Source organism: Melopsittacus undulatus, chromosome 8 (genome assembly GCF_012275295.1).
Source record: "Melopsittacus undulatus isolate bMelUnd1 chromosome 8, bMelUnd1.mat.Z, whole genome shotgun sequence".
Classification (NCBI taxonomy): Eukaryota; Metazoa; Chordata; class Aves; order Psittaciformes; family Psittaculidae; genus Melopsittacus; species Melopsittacus undulatus.
The window spans coordinates 49,094,206-49,117,423 of record NC_047534.1 but is presented as its reverse complement, the minus strand read 5'-3'; the positions used below and the strand labels follow the sequence as shown (position 1 = coordinate 49,117,423).

Genomic DNA, 23,218 nt, shown 5'->3' with positions numbered 1-23,218 from the left:
AAATATAGTTTAAAATTGAGAAGTGTGAATAGAATGTTTTCTAATTATGAGTTACTAAAGAGCTTCTAAATATTGAGTGGTTTCATATATTCATTTGTGTTGATTATATTTTAGAAGTTTCTACTTGTATTTCTATGCATAATTTTCTTTTAAAATTCCTTCTTATAAACGGACATTCCTTCTGATAGAAAATGCACATTTTAGTGTTTTTCGTATAATGTACTATTGTGCAATCTAAAAACTTATGAGCAAAGGAAATGAAAAACTTCTGATCATGTTGTCTCAGACATTAATTTTAAAACAATTTTTTGAGGTTCCAAATTTTTCAGTTTTAAATGTGATTTAATTAATATTAAGAATTCAAATGTATTTTATCTAATTTCAATAGTAGATTTAGCTTTTGCTTCACCATCCAGAAGACAAATTAGCTTTTTTCCAAAAACTAGAGTTATAAATTAGGGAAATACTCTGAATTTCTGAAAGTTTCAATAATTACTTAAAGATCCAAAGATGTAGCAGCAGTGGTATGACATTAACATCAGTACTTTCCTGAAGTTACACTGGAGGTAATTTTCTTTTGTGGCAGTTCATGAATGCTTTACACAGAACTTATCTTCAAAACACTTGGCAAGAAGTAACTAAAATAATATGTCTTAAAATTAACCTTTTATATTTTGGTATGTAATTATACATACGTAAAAATTAGCATCCATCTTAGCCATTGCAGGCCTTGTCATTAAAAAGAAAAAAGACAAAGGGCAGAAACATTAGGAGCAGATTGTCATGACATGTGCCAGAAGTACAGGACTCCACTTCATTACACAGAAAGAATAGAGAACTGTAAATTGCATATTGGATAGTTATTTCAAGAATGAAATTGGGTGTGCACAACCTTTCCCGTTATTGTGGGGAACATTTTATGTAAAATCATCCAGATAGACATCACTATGATTGCAAAGCTGGCCTAAAGTATGAATGAATGTAGAATTTTGTCTCCTTACTTCTGTGTGGTCATAATGACAGTGATTTAGACACACAGACACTGTGACATAGATTGATATGTGATGCCAAGGCTTAGATCTGAAGGTAGAAATGGACTTCATAGCTCCTTATCAAGAGGTGAAATGATAAAGGAAAAAACATTCAAGATATTTTCAGCTCTGTTGCAATTGCAGAATCCTGGAAATATTCAGTGAAGGCTTCTTCTTTGGGAAGTTTGTTTCATATTAATATATGCATAGAAACAAGTAATTTCAGAAAACATTAAAATGCATACTATTTTTTGCCCTCTCCCACTCATTTTATGACTATTCAAAGAATAATCCTAGTAAAACCATTTCAAAGGCATTAAAAGCGTTTCAAATGAACCAGATATAAGTAAGAATAATAAATACACAAAATAAACTTGTGACAAAAATAGTTATTTAAACAGCGATAAATTCTTTTGAATTAAGCGACAAGGGGCTTGTTCTTTTCTACAGCTGTAGTGAAAGTGTCACATAAGGAGTTGTCTTCAGTGTTGATTTCAAAAAAGATTTAAGTATCCTGGGAACACCTTGTCAAAATTTTTCCCCATTTGTGTAAAGCTGGAGTAATTTTGTTATTTCTCTTATAGCTGCTCTTCTTCAATGATCTAGTTTATGCCTGTGATACCTGTATAACTGGGCTTTACAGCTACTAGTATTGCTATCTAAATTTTGTAATAATAAACAGAACAAGTAAATTGAAGTAATGGGAAACTGAAATGAATAGTAATTTTTAAAGAACAGGAGAATGAAGAAGAGGTGAAAGAGTGCAGTCCATGCCTGAAAAATCAAATATGGTTCTGTCTTTACTACAGAGTAGGCTACTTCCACTGTTACTTCTCCAGATGTTACTTTTATATTAAACTGTAGCACAGTTTAATAAAAATGCAGCAAATGATTAAATTTTAATTATAAGCTTAAACCACCACGCCTGATATAAATGTTGACCTGAAGAAAACTGACAGTCTCCCATACCTTGTTTATGTAGCCCTGGCACTGTTCATTGCATTTTAGTGATTTTAGCACATAACATAGATGGCAGGGCATCTATAAGGGGAGTTATAGTCCTTGATAGATTGTCAGCATAATATCTCTACATTAAGTTAAATAAATTTGCTGCTATGAGTTCTGCTTTTCAAAACACAAGAAGTCATGAATACAGTGGCTGGTTTTAATTTTTGTGTAGCAAATTAAAGATGCTCTTTCAAAGTACAGATAAACATTATAGAATTGTAGAATCATTTAGGTTGGAAAAGACCTTTAAAATGATCGAGGCCAACCATTCCCTGGGATGCCTGTTCCAATGCTTGACCACTCTCTAACTGAAGAATTTTTTCCTAGTATCTGGTCTAAACTTCTCCTGGCAACAACCTGGGGCTATTTCTTCTTGTCCTATCACCTGTTACTCGGGAGACCAACCTACCTTGCTACAACCTCATTTCAGATAGTGCAGAGAGTGATAAGGTCTCCCCTGAGCCTCTTTTTTGCAGACCAAAGCCCAGTTCCCTCAGTTGCTCCTTGTGAGACTTTTTCTCCAGACACTTGCTTCATTGCCCTTCTTTGGACATGCTCACCTTGTCTCTTGTAGTGAGGGTCCCAAAACTGAACGTAGCATTCGAGCTGATGTCTCACCAGTGCTGAGTATGTGTGGACAATCACTTCCCTAGTCCTTTGTGCCACAGTATTTCTATTGAAAACTAGGATGCTATTTGCCTTCTTGACCACCTAGGCACACTGCTGGCTCATATTTAGACATTGTCAGCCAATACCCCCAGGTCCTTTTCAGCCACGCAGCTTTCCAGCCACTCTTCCCCAAGCTTGGAGCATTACATGGGGTTGTGGCTAAGTGCAGGACCTGGCACTTTGCCTTGTTGAACCTCATACAATTCGCCTGACCCATGAATCTAGCCTGTCCAGATCCCTCTGCAGAGCCTTCCTACCCTCCAACAGATCAGCACTCCCACCCAGCTTGGTGTTGTCTGCAAACTTACTTGGTCCCCTCATCCAGATCATTGATAAAGATATTAAACAGAACTGGCCGCACTGCTGTGCCCAGGGGAACACTACTTTTGGCTGCTGGCCATCCAGCCAGTTCTTTTTACACAGTAAAGAGCACACCTGTTTAAGCCATGAGCAGCCAGTTTCTCCAGAACAATGCTGTGGCAAACAGTGTCAAAGCCTTCATTAAAGTCGAGGTAGACAACAGTCACAGCTTTTTCCTCATCCAGTAAGGGATCACCTTATCATAAAAGGAGATCAGATTAGTAAAACAGAACCTGGCTTTCATAAACTCCTGCTGACTGGGCCTGATAACCTGGTTGATCAGTAAGTGCCATGTGATTGTGCTCATGGTGATCCTGTTGCATAACCTTCCCAGCACTAAGGTCAGACTGACAAAGCTGTAGTTCCCTGGATTCTCCTTCTGGCCCTTTTTGTAGATGGGAGTCGCATTTGCTAACTTCTAGTCAACTGGAACCTCCCTGTTTAGCCAGGACTGCAGATAAATGGTTGAAAGTGGCTCAGTGAGCACTTCCACCAGCTCTGTCAGTACCTAGGTGGATTGTATTTGGTCCTATAGGCTTGTGTGTGTCTTGCCCTGCAGAGAAGGACTTAGGGGTGTTGCTTGGTGAGAAGATGAACAAGAGCCGGCAGTGTGTGCTCACAGCCCAGGAAGCCAACCGTATTCTGGGCTGCATCAAAAGGAGCGTGACCAGCAGGTTGAAGGAGGTGATCCTGCCCCTCTACTCTGCTCATGTGACACCTCACTTGGAGTATTGTGTGCAGTTCTGGTGCCCTCAACATAAAAAGGACATGGAGCTGTTTGAGCAAGTCCAGAGGAGGAGCACGAGGATGATCAGGGGACTAGAGCACCTCCTGTATGAAGACAGGCTGAGAAAGTTGGGGCTGTTCAGCCTGGAGAAGAGAAGGCTGCGTGGAGACCTCATAGCAGCCTTCCAGTATCTGAAGGGGGCCTATAGGGATGCTGGTGAGGGACTCTTCATTTAGTGACTGTAGTGACAGGACAAGGGGTAATGGGTTAAAACTTAAACAGAGGAAGTTTAGGTTAGATATAAGGAAGTTTTTTACTGTCAGGCTGGTGAGGCACTGGAATGGGTTGAGCAGTAAAGTTGTGAATGCTTCATCATTGGTGGTGTTCAAGGTCAGGCTCGATGAAGTCTTGGGTGACATGGTATAGCGTGAGGTGTTCCTGCCCATGTCAGAGGGGTTGGAACTGGGTGATCTTAAGGTCCTTTCCATCCATAACTATTCTATGATTCTATGATTCTAAGAGGTGTAGCAGGTCACTGACAATTTGCCCTTGGATTATGAGAGCTTCATTCTGCTCCCTGTTCCTGTCTTTCAGTTGGGGGGGTAGGGGACCCTGAGAACAACTGGTCTTACTCTTAAAGACTGAGTCTTAACTTAACTATCAAATACCTTAGCCTTTTCCTCATTCTTCATAAATGTTTCCTCCTCTATCCAAAAAAGAATTATCTTTTAGCCCTGTTTTTGTTGTTAATTTATTTATAGCAACCTTTTAAATTGTCTTTTACGGCAGTAGCTAGATTAAGTTCTAGTTGGGTTTTGGTGCTTCTAGTTGCCTAATCCTTCTTCCAAAGGTCATAAACTACTTTTTTCTCCTGAGTTCCAGCCGAAGCTCTCATTCCATCCAGTCTAGTCTTCCTCCTTGCTGGCTCACCTTTTAGCGCAAGGCTCCTGTGACTTTAAGATTTCCTTCTTTGAGAATGTCCAGCCTTCATGAATTTCTTTGTCCTTCAGGACTACCTCCTAAGGAAGGTCTCTGTCAACCAGTCTCCTAAACAGACCAAACTCTGCTCTCTAGAAGTCCTCTTGTTGACAAACAGCAGGTCTAGCTGGGCACTTTCCCTAGTTGCCTCCCTCACCAACTGTGTCAGGAAGTTTTCTTCCACACATTTCAGGAACCTCCTAGATTGTTTCTTCTCTGCTGTGTTGTATTTCCAGTGAATATCTGCTAAGTCCCCCATGAGAACAAGGGCTAGCTTTGCTCAGCTGCTTACAGAATATTTTGTTTGCCTCTTTGTCCTGATGTGATCATTAAGCATAACTAGAGTTCTGCAATAAATGGCTATAAACTCTTCAGAAGGGATAGGCAATGAAGAAAAGGTGGTGGGGTAGCCCAGTGTGCTAGGGAGTGTTTTAATTGTCTAGAGCTTAATGATGGTGATGCTAGAGTTGAATGTTTATGGGTAAAAATCAGGGAGTAGGCAGATGTCACAGTGGGAGTCTTCACCACGGGGACTACCCAATCAGGACAAAGAGGCCACAAACAGGAGGAACTAGAAGCTATTGGGCAGTGGGAAAACTATAACATAGTTGTTATTACAGAAGCCTGGTGAGATGAATAATTTCTTTAGCCTCGGTGACATGCTTTTCTGCCAAAATAATAATTTAAAATAAAAAGGAAAGGACATAGTGTTTGACTTTGAAATTGATAACTAAGAAATGGAAAGAGAGATACCTGAAATTAAGGATGCTTTAGGGGTATGATCAGCAGGGTTTCTGGTATTAAGTAAACAAAAGTCTAAATCAGGATTATGGTCTACTGTGCTAAGCATTTTGCAAACAAGATGAAGACATATTATGTATTAACTAATTTGTCAGATCTTTAGGCTTTTGTAAAGGACAATGGTACAGAAGTAAAGTTGTTAGCTACAACCTTTGCTAACCTTATCTAACAATCATGACAAACACCATGGAAAGGAAGGTAAAGAAGCGCTCTAACTCTGTCATAGTTAGAAATCTGTGCAGTTCCATTAGCTGCAGTGAATTTCTTCTGCTTTTACAGAAATCCAACCTGGAATTAAGTGTCCAAGCCTCTGTGTTGGTGTAGGGTTGTTCATTCTGCTTCTGCTTTACTTCTTGTGTTTTCTTTTGGTAGGGTGCATAGTGACTCAGTGTGTAGCCTACTGTATTTTGACAAAATTCTTTCCTCTCAATAATGCCATACAGAAAATGATCCTGTTGTGGTTTTAGACTACATCCATGGTTTTTATAGCTAAAGCTGTATATGTACAGTATGAGGTGCTGTCTTCCGTCCTCATGTGCTAACATATGCTTCTTTTCCCTTCTGCCTGTTTTTGTGAAATTTTATTTGAACTATAGCAGAAATGTTTCATAACTTCAACATCTTTGCAAATAGTTTTTTAAAAAACATTTAAATATAATTTCCTATAGCATTGAAGCTTCTTAAAAGATAAAGCTATTGTTCATCAAGGAGAATTTTGCTGTATACATTCACGCATCTAAAGGCAGGAAAGGGCATGCTGTACTTAACTTGTTTGACCTGTAATGTATACAAGGAATGGAAAATTTGGCTGCATGTGTAATGACCTGGTAGCCAGGTAATTTCCCTTATGCCTTAAATTAGGTAACCAACATTCATAATGCATAGAATCTTGCTTGTTGAGCAGTCTAGCATTATATTTTTCAGAGCTACCACTATACTAACTGGTATAATGCTCACATTCGGTGATTTATTTGACCTGAGAAGCCAAAACAATTCTTTACTCAAAGGATGTTTTCTGGGGCTCCAAATGATTTAGGTTCCAGTTTTTCACTTTATTACAGTCATGATTAATACATGATCATTTGCAATATATGTATCTGTGTATATGTATATATGGTGGGACATTATGTATATATAGTATATGCATCAGCATATATTGGAACATGATTTTCACTTTGGTCTGTGATTTCAACATTTTTCTGTGGCTTCATCAACCTACTTTAGAGACCCCACAAATAAATCACTAATCATACTCATAAAAGTTATCTCTTTTCTTAGATAAAAGTATATTTGTAAAGTACCAGTTTGTATAGAGTATGCTTTGGACATGTCCCACCGTTAAATAAAGCATAATATAATAAGCTAGAATTTGCAATGGCTGCCTGACATACACAAAGGTATTTTAATTAATCTGCATGCAGAAATTAACCCTTAGAGTACTGCTTCAAATCCCTCAATTTATTTTGTTATTTAATTTTACCAGTGGGCTATGGTGCTTTTCTACTCAGTTCATAGTATTGTAAATAAAGTACAATAAATAGCCATACACAAAAAAGAAGTGAGAAAAAGGAGAAAAAAAAACCAACCCAAAACCAACTTCTTATAAACAAGGGATCCTACAAGACTAAATGCCACAGGTTGCTAATAGGTAATATATTCCTAAGCAACTACTTTTTTAAGGTGTTATGACATGAATTAAAACCATGAAATGTTTAGCTGAGGCTTGTTAGGTTTCCTCCTAAAGTATCATAGGTTTGTCTCCTGTAGAAAGAAGTCAGTTCTTTAAGGGTTAATGAGAGGTTAAGGAATCCTGAGGTATTATCCCGCTTGTCCTTCCTTAAAGGTACCTGCATGTTAATTCTCTGATATTACCCAAATAGGTGAATTAAAGACTGTATGGATGACTAACAGAATGAATGAAATAATTCTTTTGAAATGCTTGCTTGTATCTTGTAAAAGACTGGAAAACAGAAATGTGATTTCTGAATCAAGGCCTTTAAAGAAATGCAGAAAAATCTCACGAGAGCAGGAACTTGTATATTGACAATTTACTCTGGTTTCTTTTTCTTTCAAATAGTCCAATAGAATCCTGCCAGAATTTCTACAAAGATTTCACATTACAGATCGACATGGCTTTCAATGTGTTCTTCCTACTCTACTTCGGCTTGCGTGTAAGTAGTGTGTCTTTGATGTCATGAGTCAGGGAGTGAACATAGCTATTAGATGGGAATATTTCGAAACAGCTGGCTTTACAATGGCTGGACAAAATTAAGCTGATTTCTAAAATGCATGAGCAAAGAATTCGCTAATAGTAATAAGCATCTAAGGTCACTGAGGAGACCAAGAGTTTATAAGCTAAGCTGTCTGTTCCAGAATATTCTTGTGTGGCAGAAAGGCAAAACTATTATAATTCAGTGATGTTGAAGCTAGTTTCAGTGTTCTCGATAGAGTGATAGCTACCTCAGCAAGCCTAGTGAATGCTCAATCTATTCCTCCACTGCTAGATATGTCTTTGGCAGTTGAAGGTTGAGATAACAGCTGGTAGAGCTGCTGTCTTCAGTTTTATGCACATCTACTTTCCCAGACTGGTAATGAATGTTTTGAGGAACTTGAAATACTAGTGAATGTCCTGAAGTGTTTATCCTTGAAATTAACACTTTCTGAAAACTAAGTAATGCTGTTTTAGGGTCTAAAAATTGGGACATCTGAAAAAGGTAGGTACTGTTAAAAGTTTGGGCCAGTAATGCTTGGAATTCAAGCTGTTGGGTTTGGGGAATTTTTTGTGGTTACTTTGTTGTTTTATTTTTAAAAACATATTGAACACTAACTTTGCTTATTGTTAATTGGAAAATCAGGGGAAAAAAAAACCTGAAACATAACAGAACTAGCAGGAAAACCCCATTTGAACAGAAAGTCTCCACAGTGGTCTTTAAATTTGGTACAAGTACTGCCTCCTGAATCTGTCCATTTTGCTCCTGAATCATAGGAGCTCCTATGTCACAATGATAGTTCAGTTCCTCCTACTTCACTTCCAGCCAACTTAACCATCCTTTTCTGATGATCCAATGAGGAATTTTGTTGCAAATCTAGGTTATTTCATTGCCTAGTCTAGGTGCAGTCTTTGTCTAAATAGATAAATTCCCTCAGTATTTGCGCTACTATGTATGCATTCTAAGCTCTATTTTAGAAGCATACAGTGACCCTAATGCTTAAGGATTTGTGGGGCTTTTGTAGTGTCTACTAGGCCTGCAATATAGGTTAACTTTTTGGCATCACAGGTTCAATGCATGGTACTTGTGAACTTCCAAGAATCCTTAATTTAGAACTATCCAAATGCTCTGGAAATTTTGCACTAGTGATAAGGTTGTATGTTCTTACCAAGAGAGTTAAAATTACATGCTGGCCACTCTTACTCAAGGCAGTAACTTAGGCTACATTATCAAGAAGCAGAGCAGAATAAGAGAGAATATACAGGGAGTGGATGATAATACTATGATGTCCACACTGTATCTTTTTGGAAGGGGGAGAGAGTACTGTGAAGTCCACTTGGGTCCTGTGGACTGAACTCACTTTACCAGTTACAGTAGGTGAGATGCGCTGCCAGAACCCTTTTTTCAGTTTCAGGTTCAACCAAAACAAATCTTTGTGTTACCCAAAACCTCTTTGTGATGCAACTGAAGTGTGTTAAGTGCGGATGATAAGGATTCATTTCAGATTAGTACTCCTTATCAAAGTTAAAGTGCTAATATACATGTATATTAACTTTACTTCTCCAAGAGGTTCTGCTGAAACAACCAGGATTTCATAAGGAAACGTTGGTACTTGGTTGTGTGGATGGAATAACTTGATCAATAATGAATTTGATAGATATATAATAAGCATCCCCAGCTTTAGCTATTTTACATTTTCTTTTTTTTTTATTTTCCTCTGATAAATATCTCCTGTGAGGACTCACTTGCAAAGTAAAGATTTTAAGAAATATTTTGAAATCTCATCCTTCTCTGCCTGTTCTCCCTAAAATGATGTTGCAACTAAAATTGCATAAATATTACCTTATTTTCAGTTCTGGAAGATGTTTCTGTTCAAACACACATATATCCATTTTAAAATCTTTATTGACTATATGAGAACTCAGAAGTTAAGTCTGCAAGCTGGTAATGAAGACTAAGTCCAAATTGCAGGATTTAGCACATAATCAAGCAATAGTCTGGCAGAGATATGGCAAATATGGAAGTAATCCTTATTTGGAAGTGACAGAATTGTGCTAGTGCTTCTAGAAGTGCTTCCTCAGGCATTGTAGGATTTATTCTGTAATTAAATGGTCTTTTATTAGTTGCTAGTTACCTAAATGAGTAGCTGTTCAAATACTTCTGCAGAAAAGTATGAGTGGCCTTTACATTCAACAGATTTTATTTTCATTGTTGAATAACACTCTTTAACCTTTTTGAAAGCCTAAAGGTTGTGCCCTAAAGAAAGATAAAATGCTGACTAGCGCACGTATTGCAGCTTATGAATGTATTAATATGACCTCTTAGAAAGGTTTTAGTTCCAAATATTCTAACTACTAAGTTCAACAGAATGGAAACAAAAGCTTCTGGGTGTTTTTCTTCAGTTTTCATGCTGGTAAGTTGGTACAAAGTAATACAGACTAACAAAATGTCAATTAAGTTTTAGCTTTGACTCTTCACTGAGGCAGATGCTGCTCATGTTGCCTGTCTCTTATTTATGATTTCAACACTCTTGACATCAGTAGATTCCCCCTTCCAATACTATATCTGGGATTCCAGAAAACTTGGCATGAACATTTTCTGTTAAAGTTTTAAAGTCATTCTAAGGCTAGGAGATTAAGAGAATATCACTGTTTGCTTTGGAAGAAAGTCAATGGATATTGTCTGTAATTAAAAAAATAAAAGCACTGTTTTGAAATATGTTTTAGTTTTGAAATAGTCCAGGGTTTAAGACTTACATGAGTAAAACTGCTCTATTAAATGTCTTCATGATGCACTAGATTTTTATATTTATTTATATATTTATATTTCATAATTATAGAAAGCATATGTTTTACTTATTACTTGCATGTGAATAGTAGTTTGACCTTGTTTAAGCACATAGATGAATAGACAAGTTCAAACTATGGTAATCCGTGGCATCCAAATTTCCCAGATTTCCTAGGCTGATTTTGTAGTCAGGAGAGAGAAATGACCTTATCCATGGCAAAATTCAAAGGACTAAAGTCCTGCTGCAGCCCTGAATTATGCCATATGAGAGTTATCCTAGTGATTACCTCTTGATAGGATGATAATGGGACTGTTTGTAAACTATGATGTATTTAGAAACCAGTGAACAACAAATACGCGATGAGAGTGTTACCAACATGTTTGGTGTGCCAGAGCAAAGGTGATAGACTTTGAAATATTTTATACTTACCTACACTTTGTAGTATTACTGATACATTGTTATTAAATGTGGAGAAATTTTTTTTAAGCATAGCTATCACAACTCATCATGTTAATGGTCTTCTCACTTGAGTTTTCTGTCTTTGATTTTAATCATAATGTGGTTATAAGCAATGCACAGTACAAACTTCTTTCTAGTGAGATATGTCATTTTGTCTGGACTGAGCTGAACCAGCAGTTACTGCACCACTAACCACTGGCATTTGATATTTTACAATAAAAAGTATTGCCCATACTTCCAGGTACCATGAGCATAATCTGATTCTTTCATCCCTCCCCCTCTTTTTTTTTCAGTTCATAGCAGCCAATGACAAGCTATGGTTTTGGCTAGAAGTTAACTCAGTAGTAGATTTCTTCACAGTCCCTCCAGTGTTTGTGTCAGTATATTTGAACAGAAGTTGGCTTGGTAAGTAAAATAGCTTTTCCTTTTAATAGATGTTACAAAAATACTTAAACTTTGCACATTTTGATGGAGCATTTCATGTTGTGGCATGGTGTAAGCAAAAGAATGTTACCAAATTGTTTTTCCAATGAATTTCCCATTTCAGCACATGGCTGGGTTATGCCAGAAAAAGTCAGTTTTCTTGTTAATCATTAATATAATCTCCTACACTAAGTGGTGGTGAACTCCAGCTTGGAAATACTGTTCAACATGAGGCTGTTTCTATAAAATGGGGCATTTGATGCAAGTGTCCCAGCTTACAATCTGAACAGGTGATCCAGATCATTTATTTATTCACTGAACTGGATTGCCATGAATCATTGTCAACAATGAAATCAACAAATGTTCTTCACATTTGTTAAATTTTAAATCCACTGAAACAGGTTTGGATGATTTGCTCAAACACAGAGCTTAACATTTGTGTATGACTGCGAGGAATGCATTAGAAAAGAATATGCCACATACAAAAGGGAATACAAAATTAAGCAGAGCAGACAAAATAAATCAATTAAACAACACCCATAATGTGGCATAGGTAGTTTCTTATACAAATTATATATTCTTTCTAGGTACTTAAAGTGAAGGTCAAAATTTGGAAGTTTTTGTTCAGGGAAAACTTCCTAAAATTAGATAACATATGAAAACTCACAATTTAACAGCCCATTTCTTCAGAAATACAGGCACTCATTGTTCCTGAAAACTGAAGAGAGTGGTCATGCTAAATGTTTGATATAGAAAGAAAAATAAAACAGAAGTTATTTTATAGTATTGCAATATTTTCATCTTGGTACATAAGTGCAAAGATGCTAACATGATTAATGAATCACTCTTGTACAAAAAGAGATTAATAAGCGTATAACTATGTTTGAGTTCATACTATATGCATCAGTGGTTATTAATATACCAAGGAAGAAAGCAGTAAAACAGCCAAGAAAGATCCCTACACATCCTCATAAGATTTCTGTCTTTATCACATACTTCTGTTGTGTATGTAAAACTAAGTAATGCTTTTTGAAGTAGAAAAGGTTATATAGTTCCATATTATGATAGAAAATCAAATAAAAAAAGGAAGGTATGTAAATAAATAACAAGCTTATGTTTAAAAGAAAGTTGTTGATTTTACTAGCTATAACTCCATCCCAGATTCTTTGTATTATATGAATTAAAGGGATGTGTTTTCACACTTGAATGCATATCAGTTTCCCAGAACTTTGAGATTGAAATCATTGGAGATGAAGGATATCAAAGACCAAGTACTAGAATCACAGGATCCATACAAAAGCAGTGTGAGATGAGAAAATAGCAAAACCGAAAGATTTGGGAAATAAGGCAAAGAGATAATTATTTGAGATGAATGCCCTTTGTGAAAGTGACTGCATAATTGACTGACTCATGGTGACATAGTAATCTGACTAACAGTATTAACAGGAATAATGAGTTTGCCCATTTAGCAGTTTCTGCTGGATAGTTTTACAAGACTTATGTCATTTTGCAGGCGGAGTTAAGCATACTTACATTTATTCATAAGATTGAAAGGATTTCCATCTCTCTTAATTACACCAATGTCACTTTTTCTTGATTTCTTGTTTATTGTCCCTCTTTATCTGTTTTCTAACTGAATCATCATGAGACATTTATCACTGGCTGAGGTGCAGAATTTTTTTAATGTAGTCAGCTTATTTACAATGTTTGAGTTTTGCACCTGCTTCCACTGTGTTTTTCACCTTAGGGAAAATCATCCTTAGTGAAATAATTCAGTAATTCAAAAATGTGAATTACTGGGGTCTCTAACATAGCTATAATTTAGATCAGTAAGTTATTATTTTCATATGCTGTAATGAAATATTTTTAAAGCAAATACACTGAATTGTATTAATGAAGATTGTCTTTTCCTTCACACCATTTAAAGAGATGGCAAAAATTACTCTGCCTGTGGAGCTCATCTACTTTGGATATAATGTAGGTAATGCAGTGGCAAAAATGGGTGAGTGGAGGTGAAAACAGGGTATTCAGACCTCATTTACAGCTTCAGGCTTGATGCCTAGTTTTCCTTTGTCGTGGTTTAAGTCCAGCATGGTTTGGTGCCCAACATGGAGCACGAAGGGTTGAGATAATGACATATCTGACCAGAGTGTGTCTAATTGTATTTGTGATAAGCATTTACTGTTTCGGATTAATGGTCACTCGTTGCAATGCTGATTTGTTGTCTCTCAAAGTTGTTGCTCTTGATCTCACAGTTTCAGCATGTCGTAACTTATTTACAGCAGGTATTTGTTGTGTTAGTGCTTATTGGCTGGGGGCCTTGGGCTAAGGTTGTTGTTTCATTTTACTTTATAGTAGTGACTTGTAATACAATAGAATCATCGATCATGAAACTGATCTGGCTTGCATTCCCAGTGTGGTCACCAGCACTATACTTTGGGAGGTATATAATAGAAGTGTTTAGCAATTAAACATCTTTTTTCCCCTCCTCGGATGGTCAACCCATGAAGGAGACATCCCCTTACATTCTCAGCCCCCCCACCAGACCGTTTACAGCATCATTTGAGAGTTCTGAAAGTTGTGAATGGCCTTTGGGTACCCTTGGGACTTGCCTGCTGATTGTGATGGGGATCAGCATGTTGGCACACATACAGAGTGTGTTTTACCCACAACCATTTTGTCTGATCTCAAGAGTTAAGCAGAGGCGGGTTTGGGTCTTGTCTAGGGTTAGACGATGATATAGGAGGACCAAGAGATTTTCCCCAAGGCTGGACAGTCATGAGTGGCAGGGTGTGTGGGATAGTATGGGCAAGTATCTAGGCCAGTGGGCCCCTCCAGTGCCTTGGAACTTCACCATTGAACAAGTGCAAAATCCAGAAAATTAGTAAAACATTTAAATGAGGTGTGTTGTCATTCTGGGAGGGACAAAACATGGCAACATGCTGGGGCTTAGCCTGTGCTTACAGAGCCCTGTTCAACACTATCTAACACCTTCAAAATTAAAAAAGTGTCTCTGGATCTGATGGCAAAGCAACAGACAGCACAGCTACCCCAGCTCCAAGCACAGCAGCTATGCCAACTCCAAGGACAGCAGCTACCAAAACCCTGGAAACAGATACTGCAGACACTCCAACCACAGTGATAATCACTGCAGCTAAAGAGGGGACCAATTTGTGCCAATACTGGTTGCCCATGTGTGCAAGGGGAAAAGCAAAGAAAAGACAAGAAAGATGAAGAAACAAGATGAAAAAGCAATGGCAATGCCCTTACTAGCTGGGACAGCATCTGATCAGGAGTCATCATCACATGAATCAGAGGAGGAAGAAGGAGTGACTTCTCGACCTCAGACCTCGACCAAGCTAAGAAATATGCAAAAAGATTTTACCCATCAACCAGGGGAGCACGTCATCACCTGGTTGCTCCAATGCTGGGATAATGGGGCTGACCGTCACAAACTAGAAGGTACAGAAGCCAAGCAGCTGGGATCACTACTTGCTAGGGAAGGGGGAACTGACAAAGCAATTACAAGAGAGAAACAGTCCCTCAGCCTTTGGAGGCGGCTCTTGGCAGCTGTGAAAGAAAAATTTCCATACAAGGACAATGTTATAAGTTGTTTGGCTAAGTGGACTACACTAGAGAAAGGCATGCAGTCTCTGAGGGAATTAGCCATTGTAGAGGTGATCTACCACATCAAGCTGAATGCCGGGGATGTACCCATAGATCCAGATGAAGTCGAATGCACACGACCCATGTGGTGGAAATCTACATGGAATGCACCATCATCATATGCCCATTCATTGGCAACAGTAACCTGGAATGACATAGTAACACTAACAGTGGATGAAATGATTCATAAACTCAGAGAGTTCGAAGACAATCTCACACCTTCCATCATTTCAGCTGTGGAAAAACTGTCCCAGGACCTCAAACAATTGAGGGACAATCTATCTGATCTATCCAGCTGCCCATATGTACCAGCACATGTCTCAGCTATTAACAAAAGGCGTCCTGCTGCTTGAGAGAGAAGATATAGAAGGTATACACCATGGGCCACCCTATGGTTTTACCTGTGGGATCACGGAGAAGACATGATGAAGTAAGATGGAAAACTTACCTCAGCTCTGGAGGAACAGGTGCTTGAATTGGAGAACAAGGGTCAAGGCTGATCATCCCATGAGCGCTGCGGCTTCAGTCTCTGATGAGCAGGTTCCCAGATGGAGTAGAATAACTGATTTTACTCCAGCTCCTGTGATAAAGAAGAATAATCCCGTTCTACAAGACTTAAGTGTCCAATGCTGTGAGGACTATTAGAGAGGCCCTGCCTCCAGCCAGGTGGAGGTAGGGGACAATCGGATTTACTGGACTGTGTGGATCAGATGGCCTGGCACATCAGTCCCACAGAAGTATAAGGCTCTAGTAGATACCAGTGCACAGTGTACCCTGATGCCATCAAGCTTTCAAGGGGTGTAACCCATTTATATTTCTGAAGTGACAGGAGGATCCCAAGAGTTGACTGTACTGGATGCTGAAATCAGTCTGTCTAGGAGGAGATGGCAAAAGCACCCCATTGTGACTGGTCCAGAGACTCCATGCATGCTTGGCATAGACTACCTCAGGAGAGGGTACTTCAAAGACCCAAAAGGGTACTGATGGACTTTTGGAGACAGAGGAAATTGAGCAGCTGTCCACCTTGCCTGGTCTCTCAGAGGATCCTTCTGTTGTGGGGTTGCTGAAGGTTGAAGAACAACAAGTGCCAATTGCGACCACAACAGTGCTTTGGCAGCAATATCGCACCAACCGGGACTCCCTGATTCCCATCCATAAGCTGATCCATAGACTGGAGAGTCAAGGAGTGATCAGCAGGACCCACTCACCCTGTAATAGCCCCATATGGCCAGTGTGAAAGTCTAATGGAGAGTGGAGACTAACAGTAGACTATCGTGGCCTGAATGAAGTCACACCACCATTGAGTGCTGCCATGCCGGACATGTTAGAGCTGCAGTATGAATTAGAGTCAAAGGCAGCCAAGTGGTATGTCACAATTGATATTGCCAATGCATTTTTCTCAATTCCTTTGGCAGCAGAGTGCAGGCCACAGTTTGCTTTTACTTGAAGGGGCGTCCAGTACACTTGGAACCAACTACCCCAGGGGTGGATACAGTGCCCTACCATCTGCCATGGACTGATCCAGACTGTACTGGAACAGGGACAAGCTCCAGAACACCTGCAATACATTGATGACATTATCATGTGGGGCGATACAGTGGAAGAAGTCTTTGAGAAAGGGAGGAAAATAATCCAAATCCTGCTGAAAGCTGGTTTTGCCATAAAACAGAGTAAGATCAAGGGACTTGCACAGGAGATTCAATTTTTGGGAATAAAATAGCAAGATAAACATCACCAGATCCCTGCAGATGTGATCAACAAGATAACAGCAATGTCTCCACCAGCTAATAAGAAAGAAACACATGTTTTTTTGGGTATTGAGGGGTTCTGGAGAACACACATACCGAATTACAGTTTGATTGTTAGCCTTCTCTATCATGTGACCTGGAAGAAGAACGATTTTAAATGGGGCCCTGAGCAACAACAAGCCTTTGAGCAAATTAAACACGAGATAGTTCATGAAGTAGCCCTTGGACCAGTCAGGACTGGGCCAGATGTAAAAAATGTACTACACACCACAGCCAGGGAGAACGATCCTACTTGGAGCCTCTGGCAGAAAGCTCTAAGGGAGATTCGAGATTGATTCCTTGGCTTTTGGTGTAGGGGATACAGAGGATCTATACCCCAGCTTATACCCCAACAGAGAAAGAGATCACTGCTCGGGTCAGGCTCTGTATCGGTTGGCAGGTGGTGAGCAGTTGTATTCTCTTCCCTTGTTATTTCCCTTACCATTATTATTATTGGTGGCAGCAGTAGTGGTTTGTGTTATACCTTAGTTACTGGACTGTTAACTCGCAGGAGTTACATTCTTTCAATTCTCCTCCCCATCCCTCTGGGAGTTGGGGGCAGAAAAGGGGGAGGGGGGTAAAAGGGGGATTGAGAGGCAGCTGTGTGGTTCTGAGTTACCAAATGGGCTTGAACCACAACGCCTTTTATATATATATATATATATATATATATATATATATATATATATATGTATATATATATTTATTTTTTTTTTTGGTAATTAATGATGTATCCTTGTGCAGAGGGTGATTTACAACATGTAATTTCTGGTTCCTGCACCAAGTGTTGCTGTGAAAATAGGATTCATAAGGAGCTTAGCCTTTTAGCAAGCCAAATAAATAGGGAATGCTTAATGTTGGGCAATGCAAAAACTATTTAATAGGTTTGGAATTCAGTGTATCCCAATAATTTTTAAATGCTATAAGAATTTATTACTGTTTAAGAAGGATTCCTTTATATGCCTTAAATTTCAAAATTATTTAGGAGCCCCAATATATTACATTGTCTGGAATGTATTATGCATCAAGATCTTTCCAATTTATTTCACTATTGATTCACATTAGTTCAGCTGTAATATATTTACCTAAATACTAGACAGAAGGAATGTCACCAGAATGTGGCTCCCTGAATTCACGAGTTCATAAGAGCTGTCCTGGTTTACCTAATTGACAATAAAGTACAAACACACAGTTTAAACAGTATTTAAGAAAACCTAAGCTATCCTAACTCAAAAATAAGCTTTCCCTTCAGATCACTAAATGCTTATAGAAAGATCCAAAGTATAGCAGAGCACATGTGGTCTGAACATACCATCTTTTAGTGTACTACAGTGGAAAGCCAAATTTTGTTTTTTTTTCTTATGCTAGTTGAAAAATGCCGCCATTCATCTATTATGTAATTCTAAGTATGCAAAGCCTTCCACTTTCCCTCCTACCCTTTTGTGTTCATAAAATGTAGTTTTGTATCTTAAAATGCTGTATATGAGATAACATTTTCTATCAGTATTCATAAATCTAATCTTACACCTAGATTTTGGTATACAATCAAAATTCAATGTACAAAATGGGCCAGATTATGCTTTTCCATTGAAAGGTTTCTAAGAATGCTCAGATGTTCACTTTCTAATGTACAGTTAAAGAAGCAATAGTACCTTAAACCTGTAAGATATCAAATTTTGAGACTTAATAAATCCTTCAGAAGAGATTTCTAGGGTATCATTTTTGCTATCATAGGGTAGCATGAGAGAAGGAAGTACATGAGTAGAGTACAGCTGGCACATGGAATGATCTACATATTATTGAAAGCCTGAGGGGCCGTAGAGAAAGGGAAGAAAATTTTAACGAATCTGTAATTCAGTGATATACGTTACTTCATTGCTTTGCAGTCAGTGTGAAAATTTCCTACTCTCTGACTTAAAATCGTACAGTTACAAACATCAGTGCGTTTTCTGATGTTGTTTTTCAGTTAAATCCCCTTGATATATTTCCAGCACTGTTTTGTGAACAGTAACATTTGTGTAGATGCTTACACATAAACTAAAGCTATGCTTTATAAAATCAGAAGTATTTCTTGCACAACACTATACAACAAAAATTCTGATAGTGATAAGAGGAAGGTTCTCTTTATTGTCCTCCTTCAAGTGCAGGCTTTGTGGAATGGAGATAATCTTCCAAAGGGAAGAATGATAACAGAAAGGATGGAATTTCTGGCTCTTGAGATTTTACAGTTTTGACAGTTAATTTCTACCAGTGCATTGCTGATTCTGGGTACTGACCTTATAGTGCAAGTGGAGGTAGGCTAAAAAGCTTGTCAGATGAAAATAAAAAAAACATAATGGGAGATGTAATTCTATGGTAAAACACTTTTTTTTTTTTAACACAAAGTCATTATGATCTGAGAATCATAGCTAAGTTTCAGATTCAGATCTTTGTTCCTTTGAATAGCTTGCAGTCTGCCAAGCTGGAGAGCCCTGCAAGAAATGAGCATCTTCCAGCTGTATTCAGTAATGATTTACAAACATTCTACACATCTCTTAAAACTGTTATGCTATCTTCTGTGATAGCTAAAGCAATTCAAATAACTGAAATGCCTTTTATCATGTGCTTTTATGCTTATTAAAAAGGATATACTGATTTTATGAGCAGACTGTATTGGAATAAATTGCCTTGGCAGGATGGTATTGTTAGAGGAAGATTAAACATGTAAAATATGATCTTGGATTCACATTTACAAGGACACACAAACGTGGAACAATTAGCCTTGGAACTACAGTGTTTAAATAAAGCCTAGTATATGGGTTTGATAGCGTCTCATATTAGTGAATCAGACAAGTTAGATTGAAAAGATTCACTTCCTTTTCCTCATCCTGTGATTCATCAATTCTACTGTACAAAATATCAAGTGAGAGAAACCGTTTGATTCCTAACACATTCCATTGTCATGAAGAATTTTTCATTTCCCTTCCCTGACATTCTCTTTAATCTGGGTTGCCTCTGAATCTATGCCTTTTTATTTTTCCTCCAGAAAATAGTTCAAGATTTACAGTGGGGAAAGAACACAGACAAGCAGATGCAAATGTAGACACATGCACAGCACAGAGAACAAATTTCTGTGTGTTGTGATTAGCACACTTATGGAAAATCTGTCCAGGTCCCATTACAGACATCTTGATTAATTTTGGATGAAGCTTGTGGTGTCAGTATCAATTCCCGGTCTCAGAAGACTGTTTCCAATATCTCTGGTTGTCATTCATCTATTTTTGCGAGTTGGAGAGTGAAATTGCTTTGTCTCTGTGAAAAGAGATAGATGACTTTAGAGAAAAAGCAGTTGTGTTTTAAGATACTTAAGCTGAGGATGTGATTGCCTCCTGGCCATTCAGCAAGTGTGCTTCAAGATGAAGCTTTAGTTAAAAATCTGTGGTATGAAAACATTAGTTTCAATTCCCTGTAGACTTTTTTTGATACAAAAAAAGTATAGAACAGCTCAGCTTGAAACCATATTTGAATCAGCAAAACACTATTTCCTTTGGAAAACATACATTTGAATGGAATACCTAAGTTATACTGACACAGAGCAATGGTCTGGTGGTTAAATTGTAAGGATAGCAATGTGAGAGAGGAAATACGAACTCCAGAACTTCATCATAATTTATTGGCTTTTGATGCATCCACAGGTCTCAAAACTGTTGCTTTCTTGGCACCTTAAATGTGGAATCATTTGCAGTTATTTTGTTGGTGAAATATTGTGCATTTCTGCCATCTATTGGCAAAAAAAATGCATACACATTCAAATTCTATATTTTCTTACAAAGTTTATACAGCTTTCATGCATTTTGTGTCATTTTACTTACATTATAAGTTGTCTTATATATAGAGAACATTAATTTCTGTAAGATTTCATAGGAGAATTGTATTTTACGTATATGTGATGCAGTACTTTTGTGTGCATTAGCATTTTGTTGTTCATTTCAAATACCTTCAAATAAGTGAATGAATTTAATACTCACTCTGAGTGGTGATTTGTCAGTAATAAGCTATTGAATGGACTGTATCACATTTTTATTATATTGAAGACAAGTTTTTGCTTTCTTCTCAATACCCTTATCAGTTCAGTTTTCACAGAGTACTTATGTTTTGTCAGGGTACCAGTTAAAGTTGTACTTCAGCACAGGCTTTTGAGTTGTTGCAATATTAATAGCAAAAGGTAACCTTGTGATAAATACGTATTTATCTTAACCTGCAATGAATTCTTGGGAATAATGTTGCATGCAGTTGTGGAAATATGCTGCCTCTCTCTTCTCCAGTAATAAGTCAAACAAGTTATCCAAAGGCCATTGGAGCATGGGAACACAAGGACAGTACTACTCTCAATGTCATATGAGTTCCTGACATCTAGCTGACTTTGGTTCATTTTGTATTTCTAAGCATCTGACTTCTGCAACACAGCTTACAGCATCTCTTATCTTCTGGCCTAATTATACTCAAATGTCCATGTAGCTCTCATTAATTCAGCGCCAGTTTTTCTCATTTGTTCTGTGGTGCATGAGACTTGTTTTATGTGGAATTAAGAAAAGATGCATTATTCAGTTAAGTAATTAGAAAAACACTCAACCTAGCCATGTTCCTCCCTATCTTTCTGTAAAACTGAATTAGTCAAATATATCCTGTTGAGACTGAAATTGATACAAAGTGATGCAAAGGTAATTGGGATTTCAATAGAAATTTTAGAAGTTAGGAATTCCATATGAGACTTCAGAAAGTTCATATAATGGCTGTTTTTTCCAAATATCAGAGAGCTGTGGATGAACTCGAGTACTGAACTGACCCTGGAAGTTTATGTAAACAAGACCATTCATATCCTTTCAATAATATTTTGTCAATTCCTTCACTCAACTTTATATAAAGTTAAGAGATGATTTGAGTAAGATTTTCACTCTTATAATTCTGAACTCCAAAGGGAAGATTTCATTAACAGATTTACTCAGATGCACTGCTTGACCACCACCTGACAGGCCCAAACCCTGTTGTGATTAGGCATGATTACTTCCTGTGCTTCTATGCTTCTGGTATGAATGTGAGCAAAATTCTTACCTTTTTGCAGCAGATGGGTAATATTATAACAATGCTACATCCCTCCTCAGTCTGTTGCTTGATCCAATTAAATTTTTGTAATTGCAGTAATTTGCCATGCAAAATCAGGTGACATGTAGAGAAGGAAAATTTGGGATATAGAGAAAAGTGTTCTTTCAGCTAAAGTATTTAAGGATATTTCTGAGGATTTGGTCCACGCAATATTTATACCATCTGTCAGAGTTTCATACAATATTGACTTAAGTCAAGAAAGCAGTATCTTTCATGGTTTTCTACTTTTTCCCACTTGTTTCACATTAATTTTTGAATACCTAAGATTCTCTACTACTTCTGTATTTATAGTGCCCATGCTTACATTATGCAGGGCTTATTCTTGATTCCCTTCTTACCCTAAACGTGTAGCATTCATTAACCTTGTTATCACCTTCAGCAGTATTTAATTTCATACTGTCTCAAATACTAACTAATAAAATAAAAATAGAACCATGACAGAGAAAATCTAGTCCATAAATGGAAGGACGTTTCTCTGTATCACAGAAGCGTCTCTGAAGTTACTGACTCCTATATAACTACTTGCACTGCAGTGGTGTACCTGATGGATTGCCAGAAAGTCTTTGCCAGTAAAGCTAATGATGCTTAGAGGTCACTATTTGCTTGTTCTTTGTCAGTACAGGCTTTTGGATCTTTCTGAGGCTTTCCTCAGTTTCTTCTGTTCAGAGAACTTTTTAATCTGGTGCAGTGTTAAATAAGATGCTACTAAACTTTGGAATATGCTTTCTTTTGCTCAGGCATTTAGTTTTTAATTCTTTTTTATTTTATTTTTTAAAAGCTACAGATTTTATATAGTCTTATATTGTGAAGCATTTAATTTTAAATCTATCTACTGATCTTCTTTGATTTGTTAGGAATATGAAGCCTAAGAATTTTAATTTTCTTGTTATTTAGGTTCCAACTATCGGACCTTGTGCTGAAATATTGGAAAAACAGACTATTTGACTTTATCATCTCTTTTGTTTGTGGCTAGTAAAATATAGCAGATGACAGATAAAGATCAAAACAGAATAATAGATCTTTAAATTTAAAAGTAGCATTTAAGAGTAGAAAAATGTGGTTTGTGGTTTTCTACATAACCAAAGATTCTAGAATATAAACCTTTATTTTTTAATCTTTAAGCTATTTTATTATTTCAGTTGCAAGGAAATTATTTTGCCTTCTTTTTA

At 37.5% G+C, this 23,218-nt stretch overlaps 1 protein-coding gene across 26 annotated transcripts in view; it reads left to right on the top strand.

Moving 5' to 3' along the window:
- Positions 1 to 23,218, top strand: part of KCNMA1 (potassium calcium-activated channel subfamily M alpha 1) — a 488,118-nt gene that overhangs the window by 281,291 nt on the left and 183,609 nt on the right. For all 26 annotated transcript variants that reach the window (XM_005152689.3, XM_005152687.3, XM_005152685.3 and 23 more), the window contains exons 4-5: positions 7,652 to 7,745; positions 11,325 to 11,436. In XM_005152689.3, coding sequence (XP_005152746.1) covers positions 7,652 to 7,745; positions 11,325 to 11,436 — 206 coding nt within the window. The remainder of the gene's footprint in view (positions 1 to 7,651; positions 7,746 to 11,324; positions 11,437 to 23,218) is intronic.